General features: G+C 52.9%; 1 protein-coding gene across 1 annotated transcript; it reads right to left on the reverse strand.

The window, feature by feature from the left end:
* Positions 1 to 1748: 1748 nt before the first annotated feature.
* Positions 1749 to 20981, reverse strand: LOC140662664 (carboxy-terminal kinesin 2-like). Its single transcript, XM_072886230.1, is given in 14 exon segments — positions 1749 to 1793; positions 2200 to 2272; positions 2358 to 2432; positions 3305 to 3440; positions 12786 to 12924; positions 15786 to 16049; positions 16130 to 16256; positions 16258 to 16295; positions 16400 to 16516; positions 16748 to 16785; positions 16788 to 16875; positions 16959 to 17051; positions 17659 to 17693; positions 20942 to 20981. Coding segments are annotated over 14 exon segments (1308 nt in total).
* Positions 20982 to 23668: the final 2687 nt, after the last annotated feature.

Consider the following 23668-nt stretch of genomic DNA (forward strand, 5'->3'; position numbering starts at 1 on the left):
CCACACAGCTTTTGAACAGATTATTTCCTCCCTCTTCCCAAAATTCATTCATGAGATGATATATTGAGAAAGAAGTGCAGACCTGTGCATGCTGTTAGAAATAAAGCCCTGCTCCACCACTGCTCCGGTGAATAATACCACTGGACTTCAAAAGCTATTTCCAGCTTTGAAGATCTTCTCAGGACTCTCCTTGAGGTGTAGGATGAACTGAAGCACCTGCTCTCTCACACAGAAACAGACTCCAGCGGCTCAGCACCAATCTACACCAGCATGCAACCCAGCTGGTGACGTTTTTGAAGGCTTAGTTGGACATTTGATTGCAAAATCACTCCATTGCCACAGCTTAAGAAGGTTACTCCTGTCAGGCCATGGCACTGCCTGTTGGTGTCCTACAGGTCTCATACAAAAGAGATGCTATGAAACCAAAGTGAAGTAGGAGCCCTCAAGCCTTTGGTAACCTTTACTACCCCTCAGAGTACGGGAGGCTGTCTGGCAAGCAGGTAGCGGATTATTCTCCAGAATCTTTTTCCTTTTCAATACTTTAGAGTGTTCTGTATCAGTTTTGAGCTAAGTGCAAAGAAATGATCTTTTCCTAAACAAATTAAAAGCATCAGGCTCAGGACTGGGTATTAGTATGGAGAAAAAAAATGTTCTCTTTTTAAGGACATAGCCCATAATCCCTGATCAGGCTTGCAGGTTTCTTACACTTGCTTCCTTAGAAAGAAGTGGAGTTCTAGGGACTGGAGAACTAAAGTGTTTACAACCTTTTAGCTCCCCCTATCCCCCCAAACTCAGTTTTCATTGCTCTCAACCAACATGGGCCCACAAAGTCGATTTTGCAGAAATCAGCCCATCATTGCCAGAAAGGAAAGAAACAAAAAAGGTTAATGATGCCATCTCTATGTCTCCCAGAAGCTACAGCTTTTCACAGCATCTCTCAAGCTCTGACCATTACAGCTCAAGTCTCCAAAGGCCGCTTACAACCAAGCTTTGTTAGTGCTGTGAGCCCTCTGCGGCAGAAGTGGCCTCCTTGTCTTGTGGAGGTGACACACGCACCCCCACTGCTGCCTCCCTTCACTCTCATGCCTCCACCCTGAAGGCTCAAGACAAGGCATGCATTTAGGCACAGCAAGAGACTCAGCAGAGCTGATCAGCAACAGCCTCCCAGGCTGCAGACGGCAGAGTGGCTGCTCCAACCATTTTGAGAAAATCTCAGAACTTAAAAAAAAAAAAAAATTAACCCACTTCTGCTGTTCAGCTCTGCCCCATACACCCCCACACTCCCTATAGCGCCCCGCCCCATACATCCCCACACACCCTATAGCACCCTGTCCCATACATCCCCACACTCCCTATAGCACCCCACCCCTATACACCCTCACACTCCCTATAGCACCACTGTGCCTTTAAGGCCTGCCTGCACCACCATGCATGCGCACCTGCCTCCCCTGGCAGTGCCATCTTGGCGGCTGGTGGCTGCTCACAGTGACGGTGCTGCCCCCCGCTTCCTGTACCGACCCCTGGCCCTCCCACCCGCGCAGGACCGGAAGTGGGCCCAAAAGGGCACTGCCATGCTGCTGTACAAGGCGCAGCCAATCAGCGCGCGGTGGCTGTGGCGCTGGCTCCCCCTGTGGACGCCACCATTTCCCCCCAGGTATCACGTGGCCATGAACAACCAATCAGCCCCACCCACAAGGGACTCTTGCTTGCGATGTATAAACACAGCGCAGGGAGGCGGGACTTGGGGGCTACTTCTGGTGGGCATGGGCCGTGCCCACCACGCATTCGTTCACCTATGGGGAGTGTGGAGGGGAGGGATTCTTGGACCCCCAGAACCGCCCACAGAACCCCCAAAACCCCTCCAAACCACCACCCCAACCCCTACTCCTGTGCCCCCCAAACAGCCCCCCACTCCCCAAAACAGCCCCCAAAACCATCACCCCCACCTACCCCGACCCCCAAATGATCTCCCCCTCCCCAAAGTGTGCACCACCAAGTCATCCCCGTGTCCCCCAATACTGCCCCAGCCCCCACAAATTTCCCTTATCCCCCTTCCCAAATCACCCCCATTCCCAAAAAACATCTTAATGCCCCCCAAACCTCCCCTCCCCAAATCTCCCCTTCCCAAATCATCCCCAAGGCCTCCCCAAAAACTGCCCCCCAACCCCTGACCCTCCAAAACCACCCCCGTCCCCAAACCTTGCAGGCGAAGTGTGGGGAGTTGAGGGACTCGGTGAACTTCTCCTTCAGGGGAGAGATGACGAACATCAGTCTTAGGGGGGGACACATGGGGGTGTCAGTGATGTCCCCTAAACCCCCCCAGCGCCCCCCAACACCCCCAAGTCCCCCACTCACACCTTGGCAGAGGCCCCAGGGAGTTTTGCAGGAGGTAGGTCAGCTTGCTGTTGTGACAGGGGATGTGGGGCTCCTGTGGGAACCCTGGGGGTTAAGAGGGGTGAAAAGAGTTAAAATCCCCAAAGACAAAAAGAAATGTAAATATCTTGGTTGCTCAACTCCAATGTATGTTTCCTTTTAGTTTCCCTTTCGCAGATAATTTAGCCTAGCCTGTTGGTATTGTTGGCCTTAAGTAAGGAAGCTTAGATAGTAGAACTGCTAACAAGTATTCTTTATTTGAAGGAAATGTATGGTCTTTCACCCTCCTAACAATAATCATTAGAGTAAGAATACTTTGCCTGTGTTAAATCCTTGGTTAGTTAGATAGTTGCAATGTAGATAGATAAAAAGGAATTCTTCAGGCCCTATGTCCCTGGAAAGGGTTGATAAGGAGAAGCTACACAAGAACCACCTGGTTTTGGGTATGCAAAGAAGGTATGAGCAAGACAAAGATGGACTGAGCCTGCGTAAAGACAAAGTTCAGTCAGCGGTCAGAGTGATGAAGACTACTGACTTCCTCCAACGACCACCAGAGGATCCCTAACGACCACCTAAGGACTTAAGTACACATGCGTCAGAGATATTTACATATATTAATGAGTTCCAAGAAATCTCATGTTTATATAAATTAATCTTATGAATATGTATGATTTTGCAATATATAATCTCTGCGATTCTGCTTGTTTGTCGGAGCACTTATGGTGGAGCGATCCCCAGTGCTGCCCAGTGGTGTAATAAAGGATGCCTGCTTAATAGTAACTCCGTTGCTATTGAGTTTTATTTTGGGAGCACTCTGAAACTCCAATTCGTCTGCTGGGAGATTTGGATTTTAAAGGGTAGTCTCCACAAATTTTGTTTCAGGGGGACCCTGAGAACCCCCCACCCAAACCCCGGGCCTCTCCGTCCCATGTTGGAGAGAGCCATGATGACCTGCCCTAGGGTGGAGAGGCTGGCATTGATGGCCTCTGCCTCCCGCAGCCACTTCCCCCGTGACAGCAACTCGTCCAGCTGCTCTCTGCCCGCGAGGTCCACCAGGCTCACCACCACTGAAGGGGGGAGGAGGGTCACCCCAAAAATGGGGGGCCCCAAAAAGGGCTCACCCCAAACTGGTGGCCCCAAAAAGGCTCACCCTAAACTGATGGCCCCAAACCCATGGCCCCAAAATGGGGGCCCCAAAAAGGCTCACCCCAAACTGGTGGCCCTGAACCCATGGTCCCAAACTGGTGGCCCCTAAAGGGTAGCCCCAAAGTGGTGGCCCCAAACAACTGGCCCCTAAAGGCTTGCCCTGTAGTCCCTTAAAGGTTACCCCAAACCCGTGGCCCCAGCACAGCAGACCCTAAAAGCTCACCTACAAAGGGTGAGCCCCAACCAGGGGCCCCTAAAGGTGCACCGCCAAATTAGGTGAGCCCTAAGAACTTGCCCCCAAACCAGCAGCTTCTGAAGGCTCACCCATAAAGGGTGCCCCCAAACTGGTGGCCCCCAAAAGGATCACTGTCGTGGTTTAGCCCCAAATGGCAACTAAGCACCACACAGCCGCTCGCTCACTCCCCCCCAGTGGGATGGGGGAGAGAATCGGAAGTGCAAAAGTAAGGAAACTCGAGGGTTGAGATAAAGACAGTTTAATAGGTAAAGCAAAAGCCGCACACGCAAGCAAAGCAAAGCAAGGAAATCATTCACTCCTTCCCATGGGCAGGCAGGTGTTCAGCCATCTGCAGGAAAGCAGGGCTCCATCACGCGTAACAGTTACTTGGGAAGACAAACGCCATCACTCCGAATGTCCCCGCTTCCTTCTTCTTCCCCAGCTTTATATACTTAGCATGACATCATGTGGTATGGAATAGCCCTTTGGTCAGTTTGGATCAACTATCCTGGCTGTGTCCCCTCCCAGCTTCTTCTGCACCTGGCAGAGCGTGGGAAGCTGAAAAGTCCTTGACTAGTGCAGCAACAACTAAAACATCAGTGTGTTATCAAGACTGTTTTCAGCACAAATCCAAAACATAGCCCCATACCAGCCACTATAAAGAAAATTAACTCTATCTCAGCTGAAAACAGGACAATCACCCATAAAGGGTGCCCCCAAACTGGTGGCCCTTCAAGTCTCACCCCAAACTAGTGTCCCCAAACAGTGACCCCTAAAGGCTCACCCCAAACCAGCAGCCTCTAAAGGGTGGCCCCTGAAGACTCATCCATACAGGGTGCCAGCCCCAAAAGGCTGGCCCCAAACCGGGTGACCCACTCATGTCTCCACAGTTAACTCTAGCAACTCGTAATTAAATTTTTACACTATCACAGAAAATGAGCTATCCCTTCTCCCAGTCTTTAATGTAAAATAGGGAAGAGTCCCATTAAATACCTATTCTATTCCTATGATTTAGGTACTTGTGAATGTCCCTTCAATAACATGAATGAGGATTCCAAATGCCTATTGAAACGCATTATAGAGTACAGAGTAATTAAAAGTGTCATTAAAATATATTCAGATAATTACTATAGTCAGAATGCACATCTGTATCCCAATTTACATTTAAACTTCTTCCTTATCTTCAAATCATCTTGATTTCTATTGGACAAGCAAGTAGATTACATTTTCATTATAACATAGAAAAATACTAATCATTGGGGTTTTATCATTAAATAGTTATCAATAACACTGCAAGTCTGTCAAAGGCAATTTGCAATATGCTATGCCGTTAGCAAAAGCTGGGGGAGGGAACTACGCATTATTAAATTTGACAGTTAAGTCAGATAGAAAGAGACAATTAGAAGTGTTCCTAAAATCATGGCCTCAAAAAACATTAAAACAGCATTCGAAATGGTTTAACTTTTACATGGAAAAGTGAATGTTTTTTGTTTTTAAGCAAACATTGGATTCTTTTCCGACTGAATTTTACAGTCGTCCTAACAACAAAACCAAAGCCTTTGTTATTCAGATTGCATAACTAGGGACCAATTTGATTTCCGACCCTTTTGGAGACACGTAAAGCAAGTATAGTCAATCCACTGGAAATGTTTTCAGCCGGGAAACCTGCGTACATTCAGTAGCAGTAAAGTCATCAGGCAATACATGGCTACATAATTTTTTCCTGAGGAAAAAATGTTTTCCTGAGGACAGTGTGTTGTACATGTTTTCCTGAGGATGGTGTTTCCTCCCTCCCTTTGTCAGAAGTTAAAAATCATTCATACAAAACTTGGTGTTATATCAAGGAGCTCTGCAAAACACTTGCAGTTTGTTCAGTTTCCATGGTAAGCGCACTGAATGGGTGAGGACTGAGGCAGCCGCACGGCCACAGCGTTCCAACATGGTTTGCATTGTCTTTTACAGGAAGTTCAACAGGGCAAGACCAAAGGAAGCAGTGTGCAGCTCCAGTATGCAGAATCGAGAGCAAGGACTGAAGATACAACTGCATCTGACAGTAGTATAGCCTTATAACAGCTCGGTCTTTTGAAGATACACACACAGATTTTAAAAAGCAAGAATTACACATTTTATACAAATAACCACTTCATGATGTACACTCAGTGCCAGGATAGCTTGGGAAAGTTTGTACCACTGTTCAGATGCTGTCTGCAGACGCAAGTTTGGTCTTCCACTTTTTTCTTTCTGGAATTTCTTCATCAGATATTTCTCTCTCCCTGAAAGGAAATGCATTGAAGTTCTGTAGTAAAAATAATCTTAACAGTTCTCAATGTGTTACAGTAATTCAGCAAGAATGTTTCCCATGTTCAATCATTTTGTTACTTAGACAATGAGGAAGCTTGCCTTGCCGAAGGGAGGATGCTGAACTCTCCTGCCGTTATACTCATATTTTTCCATATAAACAGTGAACTAGTAAGAAAAATTCAGAGAATGCTAAAAATAAAAAGATGCCTTTTGCTCACAGATGGTCCTTTCTCTTCTGCCTTACTGTAATCTCTGTCATCCACAGCAGAAATTGCACAAATGATGGCCTATAAAAGTATTTAGTTCATCTATACTCATGAAACAAAAGCTAAATTGCAAGCAGTGATTTGAAACTGTCTCAGCAGATGAGCACATTTTTAGACTAAGGTTCCTCAATCAAGTAGGAAGCTTGGAGGAAGCTGCCTGTTGTGCACCTCAAGTTCTTAAATAAATAATACAAACTTGCCCTTTAACATTCCCAGGAGAGTATTTTTATAACCAGATTAAGATATTCTTCATAGTAATTTTGTTTCTACAGAAGTAGAAGTTCCTAGGAAGAACAATCAGTGTCTAAAAGTGCAACTGTAAAAACAAACAGCGCACCCCCCCAACACACACAAAGAACCCAAGAAAACCCAGACATTACTTGCCCAATTAAACACAGCCCCCAAAGCTTTGAAGAGTTTGAGAAGTAATCAAATGCACCAGAAAGCGATCATGCTGGCTTAGAAACATCACCCTACCTAAAGCTTCACCATTCTGTGCTAACGACTTACAAACCAGCATTCAGCCCGACATTGGTCCCCACCTCACCCATACCCCTGCCAGCCTACTACTGCCAACACCTGCAGCACCCACAGGAGGCACGTGGTGATTAACATTGCTGCTTCGCTTATTGATTTTCTCCAACGTGTAATGTAAACATACTTGTTCTCTGAGTACCAGCCCATGAATATGGCTTAAGAGCCCCTGCCCTGATTCTAATATTCTTTGCTCAAGCTATACACAGAAACGAAGCACAGTTTTACACCCTTTGAGCTGAAGGGACTGTGACCCAAGCTGGTAGGTAGGTAGGCAGGTGTGAATGTATCTGCCCAGCTCAAACATCACCCAGCTCCTGGGGAACACACCGCATGGCAGTAAATTCGGACCATGTAACACCAGCATTACTTCCTTCAGCATTTGCTTTTCTCAGTGTTTCATGTTTACTTACTTTAGGCCAAAGGCCATCTGCAATCAATTTTATTCCATCTCCATTTATTTGATGCAGATTTTTAGTGTCTATTTCACGATGTATTTCCTTCAAGGAGTACACTATAAGGTCGAATTTTTCTTTATCCTCTAAGTACGTTTCAACGCAGGCCACGTACTGACTTGAACGCAGGAATCCCTTCAGCCGCTGAGATTGTTTTCTGCTTTTCAAAACAGCCAAAAGATGCTCTTCGGCCCCCTTAGTCCTCACGATAAACCCCACTATCTTTTTATTCGCTTTATCTCTAGCAGCTCTTGTTCTGTCAGGAAGAAGTCTCTTGGAGGGCTTCTCAGGTGAAATTTCTGACGAAGACTCTTCAGGATCTTCTTCTGCCATGTTTGGAAAGGTCATTTGGACTAAACCTTGCTATCCTTCCTTTCTAACTGGGTAGCCTGAAAAGAAAAGCCACAATCATTCTTACTCAAATACACAAAACAAAGGGCTTTCTTGCATACATACTTACATATACAAATATAAAATAAGGGACTTTCTGATAAGCGAGAGGTTTTTCTTCCTCCCCTACTAAAAAGGGTAAAAAAACCCCACCACCAAAATCTTAATTCTGCCTTAAAAAATACAGAGTAGGGAGCTGAAACTCTGATGGGAGCTCTGAAATGAACACTCTACAATGTGAAGTAACTGGTTACCTGATTGTGGCTTTTCTTTTCAGCCTCCCCCCACTGTGTCCATCTCCTGTCCCCCTCCACCCCCTCAAATGCTTTCCACCAAAACGTACCCTGCATGAGTTTTCCCCCCTGCGCGAGTGTTTTTTACAGCGTGATGCACCACCCCACATCCCCCTGCCCTCCTATCTTGTGCCCCTGCTCCCCCCTCCCTCGTCTCCCCCCATATTCTGCACCACCTGCCCATAACCCCTCTTCCACCAGACCCGCGGGGTGCTGCATGCACCCCCCCCGCCCATTGCCCCCCACCCAAACTCCCCCCACACACACCCCACTCCCACCCCACTCTGCCCCTCCTCCAGTTCAGATTTGTGCTGGAAACAGTGCTGTCGATATGGGGACGTGTTCGTTATTGCTGAGCAGCGCTTGCACAGCGCTGGGGCTGTTCTGCTCCTTGCACCGCCCCACCAGTGAGTAGGCTGGGGGGCACAAGGAGTTGGGAGGGGACACAGCTGGGACAGCTGACCCCGCTGACCGAAGGGACATCCCAGACCACAGGACATTGTGAGCAGCAATAAAGCTGGGGGGGATGTTGGCGGTGGGGCCACCACCCAGGGACTGGCTGGGCATTGGTCAGAAATTGTTCTCACTTGCATTGCTTGTCTTTCTTGGGTTTTATTTTTCTCTCTTTGTTACTTTTCCCCCTCATTTCCTTACACCTTATTGTTGTTGTTATTTCTTTTTAATTACTAAACTATTTTTATCTCAGCCCACGAGTTTTCTCACTTTTGCCCTTCTGATCTCTCCCCCATCCCACAGGGATGGGGGAGTGAGCGAGTGGTTGTGTGGTGCTTAGTTGCCAGCTGGGATTTAACCACGACACAAGGTTGGCTGCAAGCCTTGCCTGGCTAATGCTTTAGGCTCTCCATGTTATTCCTACCATCTTGATAGGCCATCCGCGTTCTTCATTTCTGCGTTATAGTGCCTTTTGCTCCATAAGCAGCAGTACTCATGCCGTGCAAGCATGCCTGTCTCCCAGCCTCTGGGAAGTAACTCTGCCAAAGACAGAGAGCAAAACAGCCACGGCACAATTGACAGCAATTCTGCCTCTCAAGGCAGCCAGCAGGCCCCTTTCTCTTGTCTCTTACTCTGTCCAGCTAGGCTGGAAAGTTCGGGTGCAGAAACTCCTACACCCTGTGACTCCTTCTCAGGTTGTTAGCTTGGCCCTGTGTACAGGCTGCTGAGGTCTTCAACTCCGCATGGGACACAGGCAGCGTGGAGAGCTTTACACCAAGTAATTCCTTTCTCCTTTGGGCAGCAGCGGTTCTGTCGCTGCTACAGGCAGACACTTCCTCAAGGGCAAGGGGGCTGGGACGACAACAGGATGCTGCACACTCCAGTCAGACTAAGATGCTGCTCCCTGGGGACCCGGTGTGGGGAAAGCTGAGGTACTTTCTGCACTGCCAGTGGCTCTTCACTAGGGAACCGTGCTCTGGCTTTGGCAGAAAAAGGTGCCAGTCACAGGCAGCCATGTATCACTGTGTACAGGTATTTGGCAGGTGTCTTGCTTGTTCAAGTAGAGGCATATTTCTTGTCTTGCAGTCTTGATGCCAAAACTATCAGGGGTTCAAGTTACAAAAGCCTTTTGCCATCAGAGCAAGAAGACAGCTAGGTTTCTACCAGCTCTGTATTTCAGTTGTGTTGCTAGCTGAAAGTGGCTTGCAGGCCAGGAGGTGTTTAGAGGGGTCTGAATTAAAGAAACTGAGTGTTGACGTGTTCATTTTAAGGAGGCAAATCAGGCAGCCAAAGGAACTGAGCTGTTCACCAGACACAGTGGCAGAACAGCCCATCCAGCCTACCAAAAGTATTGCGTGCTGCAGGCAGCAAAGCGTGACTGCGATGCTTGCTGACACGAGCATCAAGGAGTGCAAAGCTATGCTGCTGTACAGAGCAAAGATGGAACTTCCAGGGCTCTATGGTCATCTGCTCAGGACATCTAATACACCAACCTGCCTCTTTGCCTTCCCTGCTTTATGTCTAATTACTTTACACGCTGGAGGGCATGGGGGGTGAGTACCATCGTGCAGCATCTCCTACCTGAGTGACAAGCCCTTCACAGGAAGCCTTGTGTGTATTCAGGATTGGGAAAGCAGAGTACTGACAGCACAAAGGTGAGGAAAGGTGCAAACAACATAACAAAGCCCAAGGATCACCAGCGTATCCCTCAGCTGCAGAGCAGCCGCTTGCATCTGGTCTGCTCAGATGCACTGTTTCCTCGTAAACATAGCTGCCCCCTCCCACAAAGCAGCTTTCAGTCTCTTCTTGCTTGCCTTCAGGATGTCATCTGTTTTGCCTTATTTTTTAGATCTCTCTCCAGCATCTGTTGAGTGGCTGCTGTCACTCCCACAACCCTGGTGCCACATGCAGACCGATACAGCAATCCCTGGAGCTTACTTGGGGGGAAAAAAGCCCTGATACCCATGTTCCCTGTGCTGCTTCTCCTCCCTAGGGAATGGGGTGGGAGGCATGGTCAGGAACAGCCACTGGACTCTTAAAGCAGTCAAACGCAAAGGGCTGAAATGCTCGAGCCACTTGGATGTGTTTTGGTAGAGAGGCAATGCATATCACTGCCTGGGATGTGTGTGGGACAAGGGCAGAGAGACACAAGCCCTGTACCCCAGTAAGCGGCTACTGTCTTTGGATGTCGTCAACTGGGCTGAGAGATCAGCCGTTGCTCATCTGACCAAATACTTGGAAAAGAATCATGAGGTGATGCTGCTGCCCGGTGACCAGAGGCGGCACTGCAGCTCAGGAGCCGCACATGCGCAGTGGTGTCCCCATGCTCCACATTGCCGTCCACCAGTAATGGCCATGGATGCTGCGGTGCCTGCAGGGCGGTGCTGCCGCACTCGCTGCTGCCTTCCGGCAAGGAAACCCCGCTGCTGCCGCACATGTGTGGTGCCGGTGGGCGCTTGGCGCGCAAAGCGCAGAACTGCGGTGCCGGTGCCACCCTTGGGCCAGTGCCGTGCCCGGGAGCAGCATGGAGGCATGCCGGTTGCGTGTCCCAGTGGCAGCGGATGAAGGCTGAGGCCACTGGTGAGGCGAGCGAGCCCCTTCGGCGGGTGCAGGGGTGTCTCCTGCCCACTGGCCGCCTGGGGGTGGCAAGACAGGAAGCTTCAAACCGCCCGCTGTGGCAGGCTCCCGGTCCGCTGGAGGCAAGCCGGGTCAGGGCAGCCCCAGGGAGTTACCCAAGAGCTGACAGAAGGGAGGAGGGGAAGAAGGTAGACAACCCCCAGGCACAGACGCCGGGCACCTCCCAGCTCACCAGAGCTCCCCCTGAGCCTGCCCCGGCCCCGCTCGCCCCGTGCAGCTGCCCCAGCTCCAGCACCTCCCCTGGAGCCTGTCCTGTAGCCCCAGGACACCCTCAAGCCCTGTCAGGAAGGCAGTGAGCTGGCCCTCGAATGCGCTGGACTATCCCTTAACGTGGGTGCCGTTAGCAGCGGTGCGAGGAAAGGGCGGCGTCTCCAGAAGCCCCTGCGGAAGGAGAGGCTTCAGCCAGGGGCAATCTGCAGTAATAACGGTGGCTGTTTCTTCTTCTTTCCCTTGCCCAGAGGCCGTGCTGAGGATGCGGTTGTCCGTTCCTGCCCCGGGGATGCCAGTGACGGCACCTGCCTCAGGCTTGCGTGGGTTGTCTGTGCCTGGCCTCGCTCTCCTCGCAGCGTGGGGGCGAAAAGGGACGTGCGGAGCGCTTACTGGCTGTGGACAGGAGCTGCCGCAGCTGAAGCTGGAGAGGCCAGAGAAAGGTAAAGAAGAAGAAATCTAAGGCCGGCCAGCCGGCAGCTGCCTCCCGCTGCAGGCAAGAGAGAACCTGCCTCTCCGGGTGAGGAAGGATCCCTCCTCGTAGTTCGCAGCAGGCCAGGCCACCAGCGTGCACCACAGGGTCTGTATGTGTAACCCTAAGCGTAGCACGGCCACGTAGTGCACAGGCAAGCACGACTACGTGTCTAGGAAGCCCCGCCTCGTGAGAGCTGTGAGACACCCATGCATTCTCTTAGGTGGAGGACAGCCAAGCAACCAGAGTTACAGAAGAGAAAGGGAGAAGGGAAGGAGAAAGCGGCATCTGACCTGTCAGATTCTTCTGGCAGTGCCGAGACCGAGAGCTGTGGTGAGTCCCAGGCCCTTGGGGCCCTGTTGCTACTCTTGTGCCTCCTGGACCCTCCCTACCCCTGCCCTGGCCCCCTCTTTTTCGCATGCTGCTGTGATTTTTTTTTTTTGCTTCCCTGTACCTCTCCTCTTGATTCTTGTGTCCTGCTCCCTCTCCCTCTTTTTTTTTAATCCCCTGTCTCTGTCCTGCACCCATCGCTGTGTTTTCAATTTCCATCTCTTTGTCCTGATCTGCATCCATCTCTTTTTCCCCACAATTGCTCCAGCCTGTTCCCTGGCGTTCTTTTCCTGTCTGTGCCTGTACATGCCGCTCCCCTGTACGTGCCACTCCATGTCCTTGCCTTCCTATCTTTCTCTCTCCTGCCTTCTCTTCCTCTCTCTATCCCTTTATCTTGCTCACTGTTGCTGGTTTTTTTCATTCTGTATCTCACGGTCCCTGTCCTCCTTCCTGTTCATCTCTTACTCTCTCTGACCCATTGTGCTGCTCCCTGGCCCTTTCTTTTTTTGTCCTCCCTCTCTCTGCAGGGCTCCTAAGACCTCTCCTTCTTTCTCCAACAACCTGTGCTTCTCATGGTCTCTGTCTTTTTCTCTCTCGGCATCATAATTCTTGTCTGTTGCTGTCTTGCTTCCTGTCCCGTTGTTTCTTGAAGGCTCCCACGCCCCCCCAGAAGCGTCCCACAACCCCACTCACAGGTGCACTGCAGGTCCCGGGCAGGGTTGTAGCCCTGGATGCAGAGCTGGAAGATGCAGTGGCTGCAGGACAAGCAGTTGTTCAGGACCATCCGGGCCACCGAGCGGTTGGCGACAGCTGTCTGCAGCAGCCCCAGCACCTTGGGGGAGGACACAGACACCCCGTTACCCCCCAAGACCACCCACACCCCCAATCTGATCTTTAAACTGGGGGAATTGGGGTCCTCCCAAATGGAATTAACGCCATATCCCTTTGTCCCCCTCCCTGCTCATATTCATGTTCCTCTCTGTCCTGTTGACCATCCCAGGTTTTTTCCTCCCTCTCCATCCTGCTGCTTCCCTGATTTTTCTTTCTCTGCCCTGCTCCCTGTTGCTCTTTCTCTTTTCCTCTGTCCCTGCTGCTTTTTTCTCCATCTCTGTCCAGATCCCTATCCCTTTTTTCCTCTTGCTGTCCTTTCTGTCTTGCTTGTCTGGAAGCCTTGCTTCCTCTCGCTGTCTTTTCTGTCTTTCTCTCTCTGTCCCATTCCCTCCCATCCTTTCTAACTGTATCCCCCTGTCTAGCTGGCTGTCCCTTCTTTCCTTTCTCTCTTCCTCAGCATTTTTTCTTTCTCCATGTCTCTCTCCCACTGCCCATCATAGTTGTTTTTGTCCTCTAATGCTGTCCTGCTCTCTGTCCCTTTTTTCTCTCTCTCATTCTGTCATACTCCCTGTGTCTAATTTTTAATTCCTCCATCTCTGTCCTGCAGCCCATTGCTATTTTTTCCTCTTCCATCCCTTTGTCTTCCTCCCTGTCCTTGTCTCTCTTTCCCTTTTTTCTGTCTCCCATCCTTTTTTCCTTTCTTGTTCCATCTCTCTGTCCTGCTCCCTATCCCCCACCCCTCTCTTGTTTTCTCTGTCCTCCTTGCTTTTCCCCCCATTTCTCTGCCCTGTTCCCTCTTTGTTTTCTTGGTTCTCTGTCACTCTGCCCTGCTCCCTGTCACTGTTTTTTCTCACTCCATCTCTGTCCTGCAGCCCAGTGCTGTTTTTCTCCATCTATCCGTCCTGCTGCCCATCCTAGGCTTTTTCCCCTCCATCTCTGTCCTGCGGCTTGTCTCTGATTTTTGCCTGTCTGTCACTTAGTCCTGCCTCCTTGTCCCTTTTTTCCTCTCTCTGTATCACCTTGTCTTGCTCCCTGTCCCTGTCTTTCTCTGACAATGTGTCCTGCTCCTTGTCCTTCTTTTCCCCCTTCTCTGTCATCTCCCATCCTTCTTCCTGTCTTTCTTTTTTCTCTTTCTATCCTTCTGCCCCAGTGCTTCTTTCTCCACCTCTGTCCTGCTCCCTGCCCCTTGTTTCCTCTCACTGTCGCTCTGTCCTGCTTCCTGGCCCCGTTTTTTCTGTCTTTCTTTCTCTGTCCTGCTGCCTGCCCAGTCGTTTCTTGCTATACGTCCCCGTCCAGCTGGCTCTCCCTTTTTTCCTGTCTCTCCTTCTCTGTCCTGCTCCCTGGCCCTTTTTTCTCTTCCTCTGCCTCTGTCCTCTAGCTCTAGCCCCACTGCTGTTTCTTTTTTCCTTCTTGGTCTCTTTGTACAGATCTGACCCTTTCTTTATTTCTCAATCCCTTTGTCCTGTTCCCTGTCCTTTTTGTCTCTGTCTGTATGTCCTGTGCCCTGTCACCATCTTTGTCCCTCCTTTCTTCTTCCTCTCCTCCCCCCCCATCTCTCTATCCCTCTCCAACCCTACATTTTCTTGCTTCACCTCTCTGCAGGACTCCTCGTCCCTATTTTTCTTGATTTCTCTACCTCTCTGACCTTTTCTTTCGACCTGTCTTTCTCTCTCTGCTCCTCGTTCTTCTCCCTTGTCTTATTTTTCTCTTTCTAGTCCTCTGTCCTGCTCCCCATCACTGTATTTTCTTTCTCCATGTCTCCGCCCCGCTCCCCCATCCCTCTCTTTCTTTCTCCATCCCTCTGTGCTGCTCCCTCTCCCCTCCCCGCCTCTCTCTGTCATTATCCTTGTATCCCTCGTTGTCTCTCCACCCCTCTGCCCTGCTCCCCATCCCTAATTTTCTATTTCCATTTCTCTGTCCTGCTTTTGGTCCGTGTTTTTCCTCTGGCTCCATCTCCTTGTCATTCTCCCTGTTGTCCTCGCTTGCTCTCTATCCCAGTGTCCTGCTCCCCATCCCTCTCTTTTTCTCTGTATCCCATTTTCTTGCTCCCTGTCCCTCAACTGTTTTCTGTATCCCTCTCTCCTTCCTCCTGTCCTTCTTCCCCCTGCTCCCCCACCTCTGGCCTGCTGCTTGCCACTGGTTTTTCTTTCTCCCACTCTCTGTCCGGGGTCTGTCACTCTCTCTCTCTGTCCCGCTGTCCTTCCTCCAACCTGTATTTTCCTCCCTCTATCCCTCTGCCCTTAATGCTTCTTTCTCCATCTCTCAGTCCTGCTCCCTGCCCCTTTTTTTGTCTCACTGTCCGTTTGTCCTGCTTTGTCTCCCTGGTTATTCTGCCTTTATCCCTCTGTCCTACTGCCTGTCTTATTGTTTCTGGTTACATCCCCCTATCCAGCCAGCTGTCCCTTTTTTCCTTTCTCTCTCCCCTACTCTGGCCCTACTTTTTCTTCCTCCATCTCTGTCCAGCAGCCCATCACCATTTTTTTTCCTTCTCTACCTCTTTGTCTTAATCTACATCTGGTGTCCCACCCTGGCCCCCAGTCCCTGTCCTGTTCCTTGTCCTGCTTTTTGTCTCTCCATGTCCCGTGCTCTATCCCCATCTTTCTCTCTCTCTCCCTCCTTCCTTTTCCCTCCTCCTTTTCCTCTGTATCCCTTTGTCTTGTTGCTCATCAGTATTTTTTCCTTCCATTCCTCTGTCCTGCTCCCTGTCCCTTACTTCTCTGTCAATCCTTCTGTCCTGTTGCCTATCATTATCATTGAAGGGTGGCCCTGAACCAGTGGCTCCCCATAAAGTCTCACCCCAAACCTGTGGCCCCCCCTAAAGGCTGGCCCCAAGCCGGGTGGCCCCAGAAGACTCCCACACACCCCCAAAAGGGTCCCACACCGCCACTCACAGGTGCACTGCAGGTCCCGGGCGGGGTTGGAGCCCTGGATGTGGAGCTGGAAGACGCAGTGGCTGTGGGATGAGTGGTTGTTCAGGTCCCTCTGGGCCACTGAGCGGTTGGCGGCCGCCATCTGCAGCAGCCCCAGCACCTTAGGGGGGGACACAGACACCCCATTACCCCCCAAGACCAGCAGCTCCCCCAAGGATTTGTTGTAGATCTCCAGGAAGCCGGCAGTGAAACCATACTGCCCACCAGCATCACACCGAGCTCCCCCAAACCCCAGAAGTCCCCCCAAAATGGAATTAACACTATCTTTTTACTCACTTCCCAGCCTCTTTTTGACAGCTTCTGGGCTCCCTGGAAGACCTGACGCACTGCCCATGGGATCACACCCCTGGTTTCGGGATCCAGCACATCCAGCCCCTCCATGGTGTAGGTCTTCCTGCTGCCTGTAGGCAAAGATGCACACATGGTACCCGTCCAGTGCCGACTGTGAGGGGAAACAGAGGTGAGGAGAGGGTGATTTGGGGGTTCAGGGGGCTGGTTTTGGGGTTTAGAGGGCTGGCTTTGGCGTTCTCATGGGTCTCCCCTCACGTGCGCCAGCAGCGCGATCTCCTCAAAGATCTCCTGCTGCAAGGCGGCCTGGGGGAAGATGCAGTCGAAGCTGAAGTCATGGTGGATGTCGCCTTGGTGCTCGTGCTCCGTGCGAGACTTTGGGGGTGTAAAAGGAGGTTTTGTGGGGTCCCCAACTCTGTCCTCATCCCCATGAGCAAGCAGGAGCAGCTGAACCCCCTATTTTGTCCTTAAAAATCTCATTTTTATAGGCGCTGATTCAGCCCATCGGAGAGGGACTAACGACAGCTGAGGGGTCTGCTAGCAGCACAGACCCTCAGCCCCCTCAAACTGGGGTAAGCAAGGGGGGGCACCCCCAAAGCAACTCACCTCCTCTGACCTGGAGAGCACCAGCACCTTGTTGTCCTGGGGGGGAAGTGGAGAAGCTCCAGGCCCTTCTGCCGCTCCTCCTCCTCAGGCAGCAGCGGCTGCACATGGCAGAAGACGCAGATGTTGTCCTGGAGAAAGAGAGAAGCCGTGATTTTGGGGGTGCAGGGGGGTTCTGATGGTGTCCCCCTCCAAAACCCCTCCTGAGCCTCACCTCGAGCTCCTGGATGAGGTTATGGAGACGTGGCCACTCCATCTCCAGGTGGTGGAGCTGTTTCTCATGCTGCTCCAGCCACTGCTGCTGCTGCTACAGCTTCTCCTCTGACAGCTTCAGCTGCGCCTGCCAGGAAGGAAATGGCATCAGTTGTGGTGGGAGTGGAACCAGCCCCAGTGGGGTGGAAAACTGGCCCCTATCATGGGGGGGGAGGGGGGAACCATCCCCCATGGGGTGGAATATGGCCCCAGTCAGGGTGGGGGGAAAAAACAGCCCCGACTGTGGGGTCCTGAGGTGCCTCCACTTCCCCACGTGGGATTTGGGGTGCAAAAGTGGAGTAAGTGGTGCAAAATCACCTTTTTTTTCCTTATTTTTCTGAAGGAAAGCGGGAAGAAGCCCCCTCCCACCCTGCCACCGGCTCCAGCTCCATCCCCATGCCCCATCTCCATCTCCGCCAGCTGAGTGGGCAGACCCTGGCGCCTTCCCCTCAGCCTCGGGGATGGGACAGGCCTGGCAGGGGGAGGGGTTGGGGGAAGGGTCAGGGACCCTGGCATCGGGGGATCTACTCCCCCCCTCCAAGGGATCCCCTCAAAAGGGACCCAGGCATCCGGGGGATGCATCCCGCACCTCCCCCACCGGGACCCAGGCGTCTGGGGGAAGGGGAGTAATGGGGGCGGGGGACCCAGGTGTCCAGGGATACCTCGAAGAACTGCTGCTCCAGCTGAAGTCCTGTCTCTGGACGGGGGGGAACAGGACGGAGAGGGGAGAGGGTCAGGGGGTGGGGGCACCCCGACCCTACCAGCACCCTCCCTGCAGCACCCCGACCCCTTCAAGACCCCCAGGAACCCTCACCCCCTCTTGAGGCACCCACCAGGCACACTGATCCCCCTTTCAGGGGCACCCCAGCCCCCAGGGCCCCCTTGGCACACCCTCCCGGGGCACCCAAGAAGGAGGAGGAAGAGAAGGAAGAAAGTGGAGAGGGGAGGAAAATGAGGAGGAGGGAGGTGGGGATGAAGCTGAGAAAGAAAAGGGAGACAGACCAAGGAGGAAGAGGATGAGGAGGAGAAGGTGAGGCTGAATATGAAGGAGGGGAAGATAGGGAGGCAAAGAACAGGGAGGAGGAAGAGGATGAAGAGAGGGAAGACAGGTGAGGAAGACGAGAAGGAGAAAGAGGAGGAGGAAGAGGAGGAAGAAGAGGAAGATAAGGAAGAGGAAGATGAGAAGAGGGAGGAAGAGGAGGATGAAGGAGAGAGGAAGGTGAGGAGGAAGGTGAAGAGGAGGAAGGTTCAGAGCATGAGGATGGGGGAGGAAGGTGAGGATGAAAAGGGGAGGGGGAGGAAGGTGAGGAGGATTATGAGGATGGGGGAGGAAGAGTGGAGAAGGAAGGAGAAGGAGGAAGAGGAGGGCTCAGAGGAGAAAGATGATTACAGGAGGAAGGCTCAGAGGATGACAATGATGGTGGGGGAAGAAAGCTCAGAAAAGGATGATGGTGGGAGGAGGAAGGGTCAGAGGATGAGGAGGAGGACGAGGAAGGCTCAGGGGAGGATGATGATGCTGACAATGGTGGGATGAAGGCTCACCACAGCAGTTGGGGCAGAGCCAGAGGCAACGGCTCTGACTGAGCAGCGTCACCCCCAGGAACGGGCTCTGGCAGCTGGTGCAGCACCTGGAGGGGACCCAGGTGTCCAGGGGGACCCCAATCCCCGCAAGAGACCCTGGTGTCCGGGCCCCTCCCGCACTCATGCCACGCCCCCCTCCCGGGGGGGCTCTGGCGGGGGCAGAGATGCTGCAGGAGGAGGCGGGTCCAAGCCTGGCAGAGGCAGGGTCTCCTCTGCCTCAGCCCCACCCACCTGCTCCTCCGGGGTGGGGGGGGCAGGGAGGGTGGCTCAGGGGGGCCCCATGGGCTGGTGCCATTTGGGGTCCCTCCTGCCCTGGGGGGGGAGGGGGTAGAAAATGGGGAGTCATGGGGGAGGGCAACATTTTGTATACTCCCCATTATGGTGCAGAATAATTGCTGGAGGTGACTTAGAAATTAAACTTATATTCACACTGTTAGGTAAGGCACAGCATTGAAGAAGCTTCCCGGGTGGAGTGCGGCTGACATGCAAGGAATCCATTCCACAGAAGTTCCCTAGGCCTGCAACCTTAGATGTCGGTAACGCCAGGGAAACCTGGTGTGTTGGCTCTAAGAGGAACTGCTCAGAGGATGGAGCGGTGTGGAGATACCGCAGCCAGGCTCTGTGATAATACGGGAACTTGAAGGTATCGTGGAACTGATAAGCTGCACATTTGCTACCCTGGGCCAACAGCCTGTCATGTTTTTGACAAAATGCTGTCCTTCTGGTGAACTTTGCTCATTGTAACATTGTTATAATACCAAAACACACCTCCATCCCAAAAGCTACCTGCCTCCAAGGTGCAACCACTCCTCACTGAGCTTGCGCTTTGAATTTTCCTAGTTCATACCTTTAAAAGAGAAGCGAGAAAAACTTTACACCAATTCTAAACAAAGGTATGTATGACTAGAGTCACTCAAGCTCCACCTGAAAGGTGAAAAATAGTATAAAATAGCTTAAGAGAGGGAATGTTAGGGAAGACACCATTGCGTACTGCTCTGACCTCTGGGATCAGTCCATGGGCTGAGCCTCTCTTCCCCCCCATCGGGATGCCTTTGGGTAAGAGTAGAACACTTGGTTACACCAAGTGCCTCCCTGGGAAACTTAGAAATCTCTGTAGAGTCGCTTTATTATCTTTTAACACATCTGTAGCCGGCAGTGTTACTCATATTCTTGGTGTTTGCACCTGCTTTGCAGACAGTGAATTTATCACCAGTAATCCAAAGAATCTGTGTGTCTGTTGCTCTAATAAACTTCACTCTTTATTGATCTAGGCATGGTAGTTCTCATTGAACACGACCAGACTCTACGTGTGGCCGTGATAGTTCATGCAACATGACTAGACTGGGGGTGTAAGCGCGTTATTAGTGAATCTGTAATCATGAAGTTCAGTACACTGGACACAACCAAACTTACAATGTTGTCAAGTTAATGCTGTTGCCTTACGTTGACCCTGATGAGTGGCTACGTATACAGTCCTTAAAAAATAACCATTGACCAAGTCTGAGACTAAGACTGGACTTAGCTGCACCTAGTCTCCTCTCTGAGAAGGAGTTTAGAAAGCAAGGGGGTCCTGTCTGAACCTCGTGACTCAATGGGAGGGTTCCCCCCCAGCCACACATCAGACTCCTACATGACAGTAACTCTGAACACAACATACGGGCCCCCCAATTTGGGGACCCCCATTTTCCCCCTATTTCCTCTCCATGTTGGTTCCCCATTTCTTCCCCCCTACTTCAGGGCCCTCCCTTTCCCATGCATATTTGGGGAACCCCTTATTCCCCCCCAGTTTGGGGACACCCCTTATGCCCCCTCCATCTTGATACCTCCCATTCCCCCCCCCGTTTGGGGACCCCAAATCCCCATTTTTCCCTTCCCATTTGGAACCCCTTAATTCCCCCCCATTTTGAGGACCTCCTATTTTGGGGACCCCTATTGCCCCTCCCCCAGTTTGACCTTCCTAATACCCTCCATTTTGGGGAACCCCCATTCCCCCTCAATTCAGGGCCTGCCAGCTTCAGCCCCCCCAGTCTAGGGGGGGTCTGCCCCTAATTCCCAGCTACTCCATTTTGGGGTACCCCTTAATTTCGGGGTCCTCTCCCCAAAGCCCCCAGGGTTTTTTGGGGTCCTTTGATTTTTGGCCACCCCCAGGTTTGGGGGACCCCCTAATTTCAGGGTCCCCCCAAATCACCCCACCTCCCTCCCCCCCTGTGCTGCTCCAGGGGAGGTTCAGGATCCCCCCGGGGGTTTTTTGAGTCCCCTGATTTTTAGGCCCTGACAGTTTTGAGGACCTCCCCAGCTTTGGGGACCACCCCCGTACCTCAGTGGGGCTGGAACACTCCAGCCCGTGTTTGAAGTCAAACTAACTGAGGTCACAGCTGGGGCCCAAGAACCGGCTCAGCTCCATCTTGCTGCAAAACACCTGCCCCGTGGGGCTTTGGGGGGTTCCCAAAATGAGGGGGGGTCCCCAACACTGGGGGACCCCAAATCCCCGGGGGCGTCGCTGAATGATGGGGAAACCCTGAAAGCAAAGGGGAAGCAGTGGGAGGGAGGAGTGGAAATGGGGCAGTGGGGGTAAAATCAAGGAGGGGAGATGGAGGGGTCCCCAAAACGGGGGTCCCCAAAACCCCAGGGGTCACTGACCGGGGACCCCAAAATCCAAGGAAGCAGTGGGAGGGAGGAGTGGGAATGGGGCAGGGGGAATGAAATCAATGGGGGGAAAATGGGGGGAGCCCTCCAAAGTTGGGGGGCTCGACATACCCCAGGTGACCCCAAAGTGGCCCCCAGGACCCCAAAATGGTCTGGGAGAGGGGTTGAAAGAATTTAGGGGGGGGTTGAAACAGGCAACTCATATTTGAGGGGGCACTGCTGGAAGTGTGTGTGGGGTGTGTCCCTGGAAGTGAGGGGACCCCAAAATGGTGCAGGGGAGGCTCAAAATGGCTCCTGGGGGGCTGTGAAACTACCCAGGGATCCAAGCTTAGAGGGGAGCCCCAAACCTGGCAAGGGGCAGGGCCTAGACCTGAGAGGGGCAGGGATAGAGCTAGCCCCACCCCAAAAGCCAACCTGGGTGGGTCCCTGGGTCTTGTGTATGGGTGAGGGGGCAGAAATGGGGGTGGAAATCTTTGGCTGGGGAGAGGTTGGGGGAACCCAGGCATCCGGGGGGTGGGTGGGGGTGAGGTAGCACTTGTAGTAGGTATCAGTGCAGCCGCAGGTGACCCTGGACTCTCATAAAACCTCCTGCTACTTCCAGCCGGGCCCCAGGGCGGGGCAAACCTCCCAGCCCTCCGCCATGCTGCCCGAGGGGGTAGGCGTGCCCACGGTGCCCCAGAAACACGCCCCCCCCCCACCCCCCCAAGTCCACTGTGGGGTATGCAGGCAGTGCTCAAATCCCCGCCCCCTGCCCACAGGCCCGCCCTGAGCCCCCACAGCCACGCCCCTGCCTTGTAACCCCACCCTGTGCACCCAAAGCCCAGCCCCTGCCCACAGCCCCTGCTACCACACTCCCCCACCCGTGCAGGTGGCACTGAAGCCCTGCCCAGTAGGGCACACAGCCCCCCCAACCCCACTCCCCAGAGGCTCACAGCCCTGCCGCGGCCCAGAGACCCCCCCAGTCCCCCTCCGCAGGGCCTGCAGTTCCCCCCGCCCCAGCCCCACTCCTCGGCCCCCACGGGGCACACAGGCCCCCAGCCCCACTCTTCAGCACCCCTAGAGCGCACACACCCCTTCCCCAGCCCACTCTGCAGCCCCTCACACTCCCACTGCTCCGCTGCCAAGGGGGTGCCAGCCCCACCACGTGCCCCCTTCAAATAATCCCGTAGCCAATCAGCATGCAGCTCCACTGGGCTGCCTGCACGGGGCACGCCGGGAGTTGTAGTCCCTGCCCCGGTGTTGCGCATGCACACGGTGCCTCATGCAACGGGGACAGCTGTGCAGGGACAGCTGTGCAACGGGGACACCTGTGCACTATCCCCGTAGGATAGTGGTGGTTGTGCAGGGACCCGCGTGCAATGGTGGTTCCGTGCACAGGGACGCTTGTGCAATGGGGGGTCGGTGTGTGGAGACCCCCGTGCAACGGGGTCCAGTGCACGAGGACCCTTATGCAATTGGCTTGGCGTGCAGGGACCCCTGTGCAATGGGGTCAGTATGTGGGGACCCCCATGCAATGGGGGGGTCAGTGTGCAAGGACCCCCTGCAATGGTGGTGATTGTGCAGGGACTCTTGTGTAATGGGAGCCAGTTCACAAGGACCCCTGGGCAATTGGGGCTAGTGTGCAGAGACCCCTATGCAATGGTGGTGGTTATGCAGGACCCTCTTGCAATGGTAGGTGCATGGAGACTCTCGCATGATGGTGGTGATTGTGCAGGAGCCCTGTGCAATGGTTGTGGCTGTGTAGGGAGCCCTGTGCAATGGTGGTGGCTGTGCAGGACCCCCATGTGGTACTGGTGGTTCTGCAGAACCCTCATATGACAGCAGTGGTTGTGCAGGACCCTCTTGCAATGGTAGGTGCATGGAGACTCTCGCATGATGGTGGTGATTGTGCAGGAGCCCTGTGCAATGGTTGTGGCTGTGTAGGGAGCCCTGTGCAATGGTGGTGGCTGTGCAGGACCCCCATGTGGTACTGGTGGTTCTGCAGAACCCTCATATGACAGCAGTGGTTGTGCAGGACCCCCATGCAATGGTGGTGATTGTGACGGACACCCATGCAATGGTAGTGGCTGTGCAGGACCCCCATGCAATGGCGGTGGTGTTTTTTCTCGGCAGCAGACTTGGGTTCCGGAGCAAAACAGCTGTTGTCCGATACCGCCAGGGTGTTTTGGCTGCTGCTGAGCGGCCTCAAGGCCTCCTCTGGTTCCCATGCGGCTCCCATGGTGTGTGGGAACCCCCCCTGCAACGGGCGCAGGTGTGCAGCGACACCCTTGCAAAGGGTGCAGGTGTGCAAAGACCCCCATGCAACACAGACTGGTGTGCAGGGACCCCCCCTGCAATGGGTGCAGGTATGCAGGGACCCCTGTGCAACAGGGACTGGGGTTGCTATCAAGACTCTATTCAGTGTGTTCTTCTTCCTAAAGAGCCTCATGTCGCACAAGCAGCTCA

Source organism: Ciconia boyciana, chromosome 22, assembly GCF_034638445.1.
Source record: "Ciconia boyciana chromosome 22, ASM3463844v1, whole genome shotgun sequence".
NCBI lineage: Eukaryota > Metazoa > Chordata > Aves > Ciconiiformes > Ciconiidae > Ciconia > Ciconia boyciana.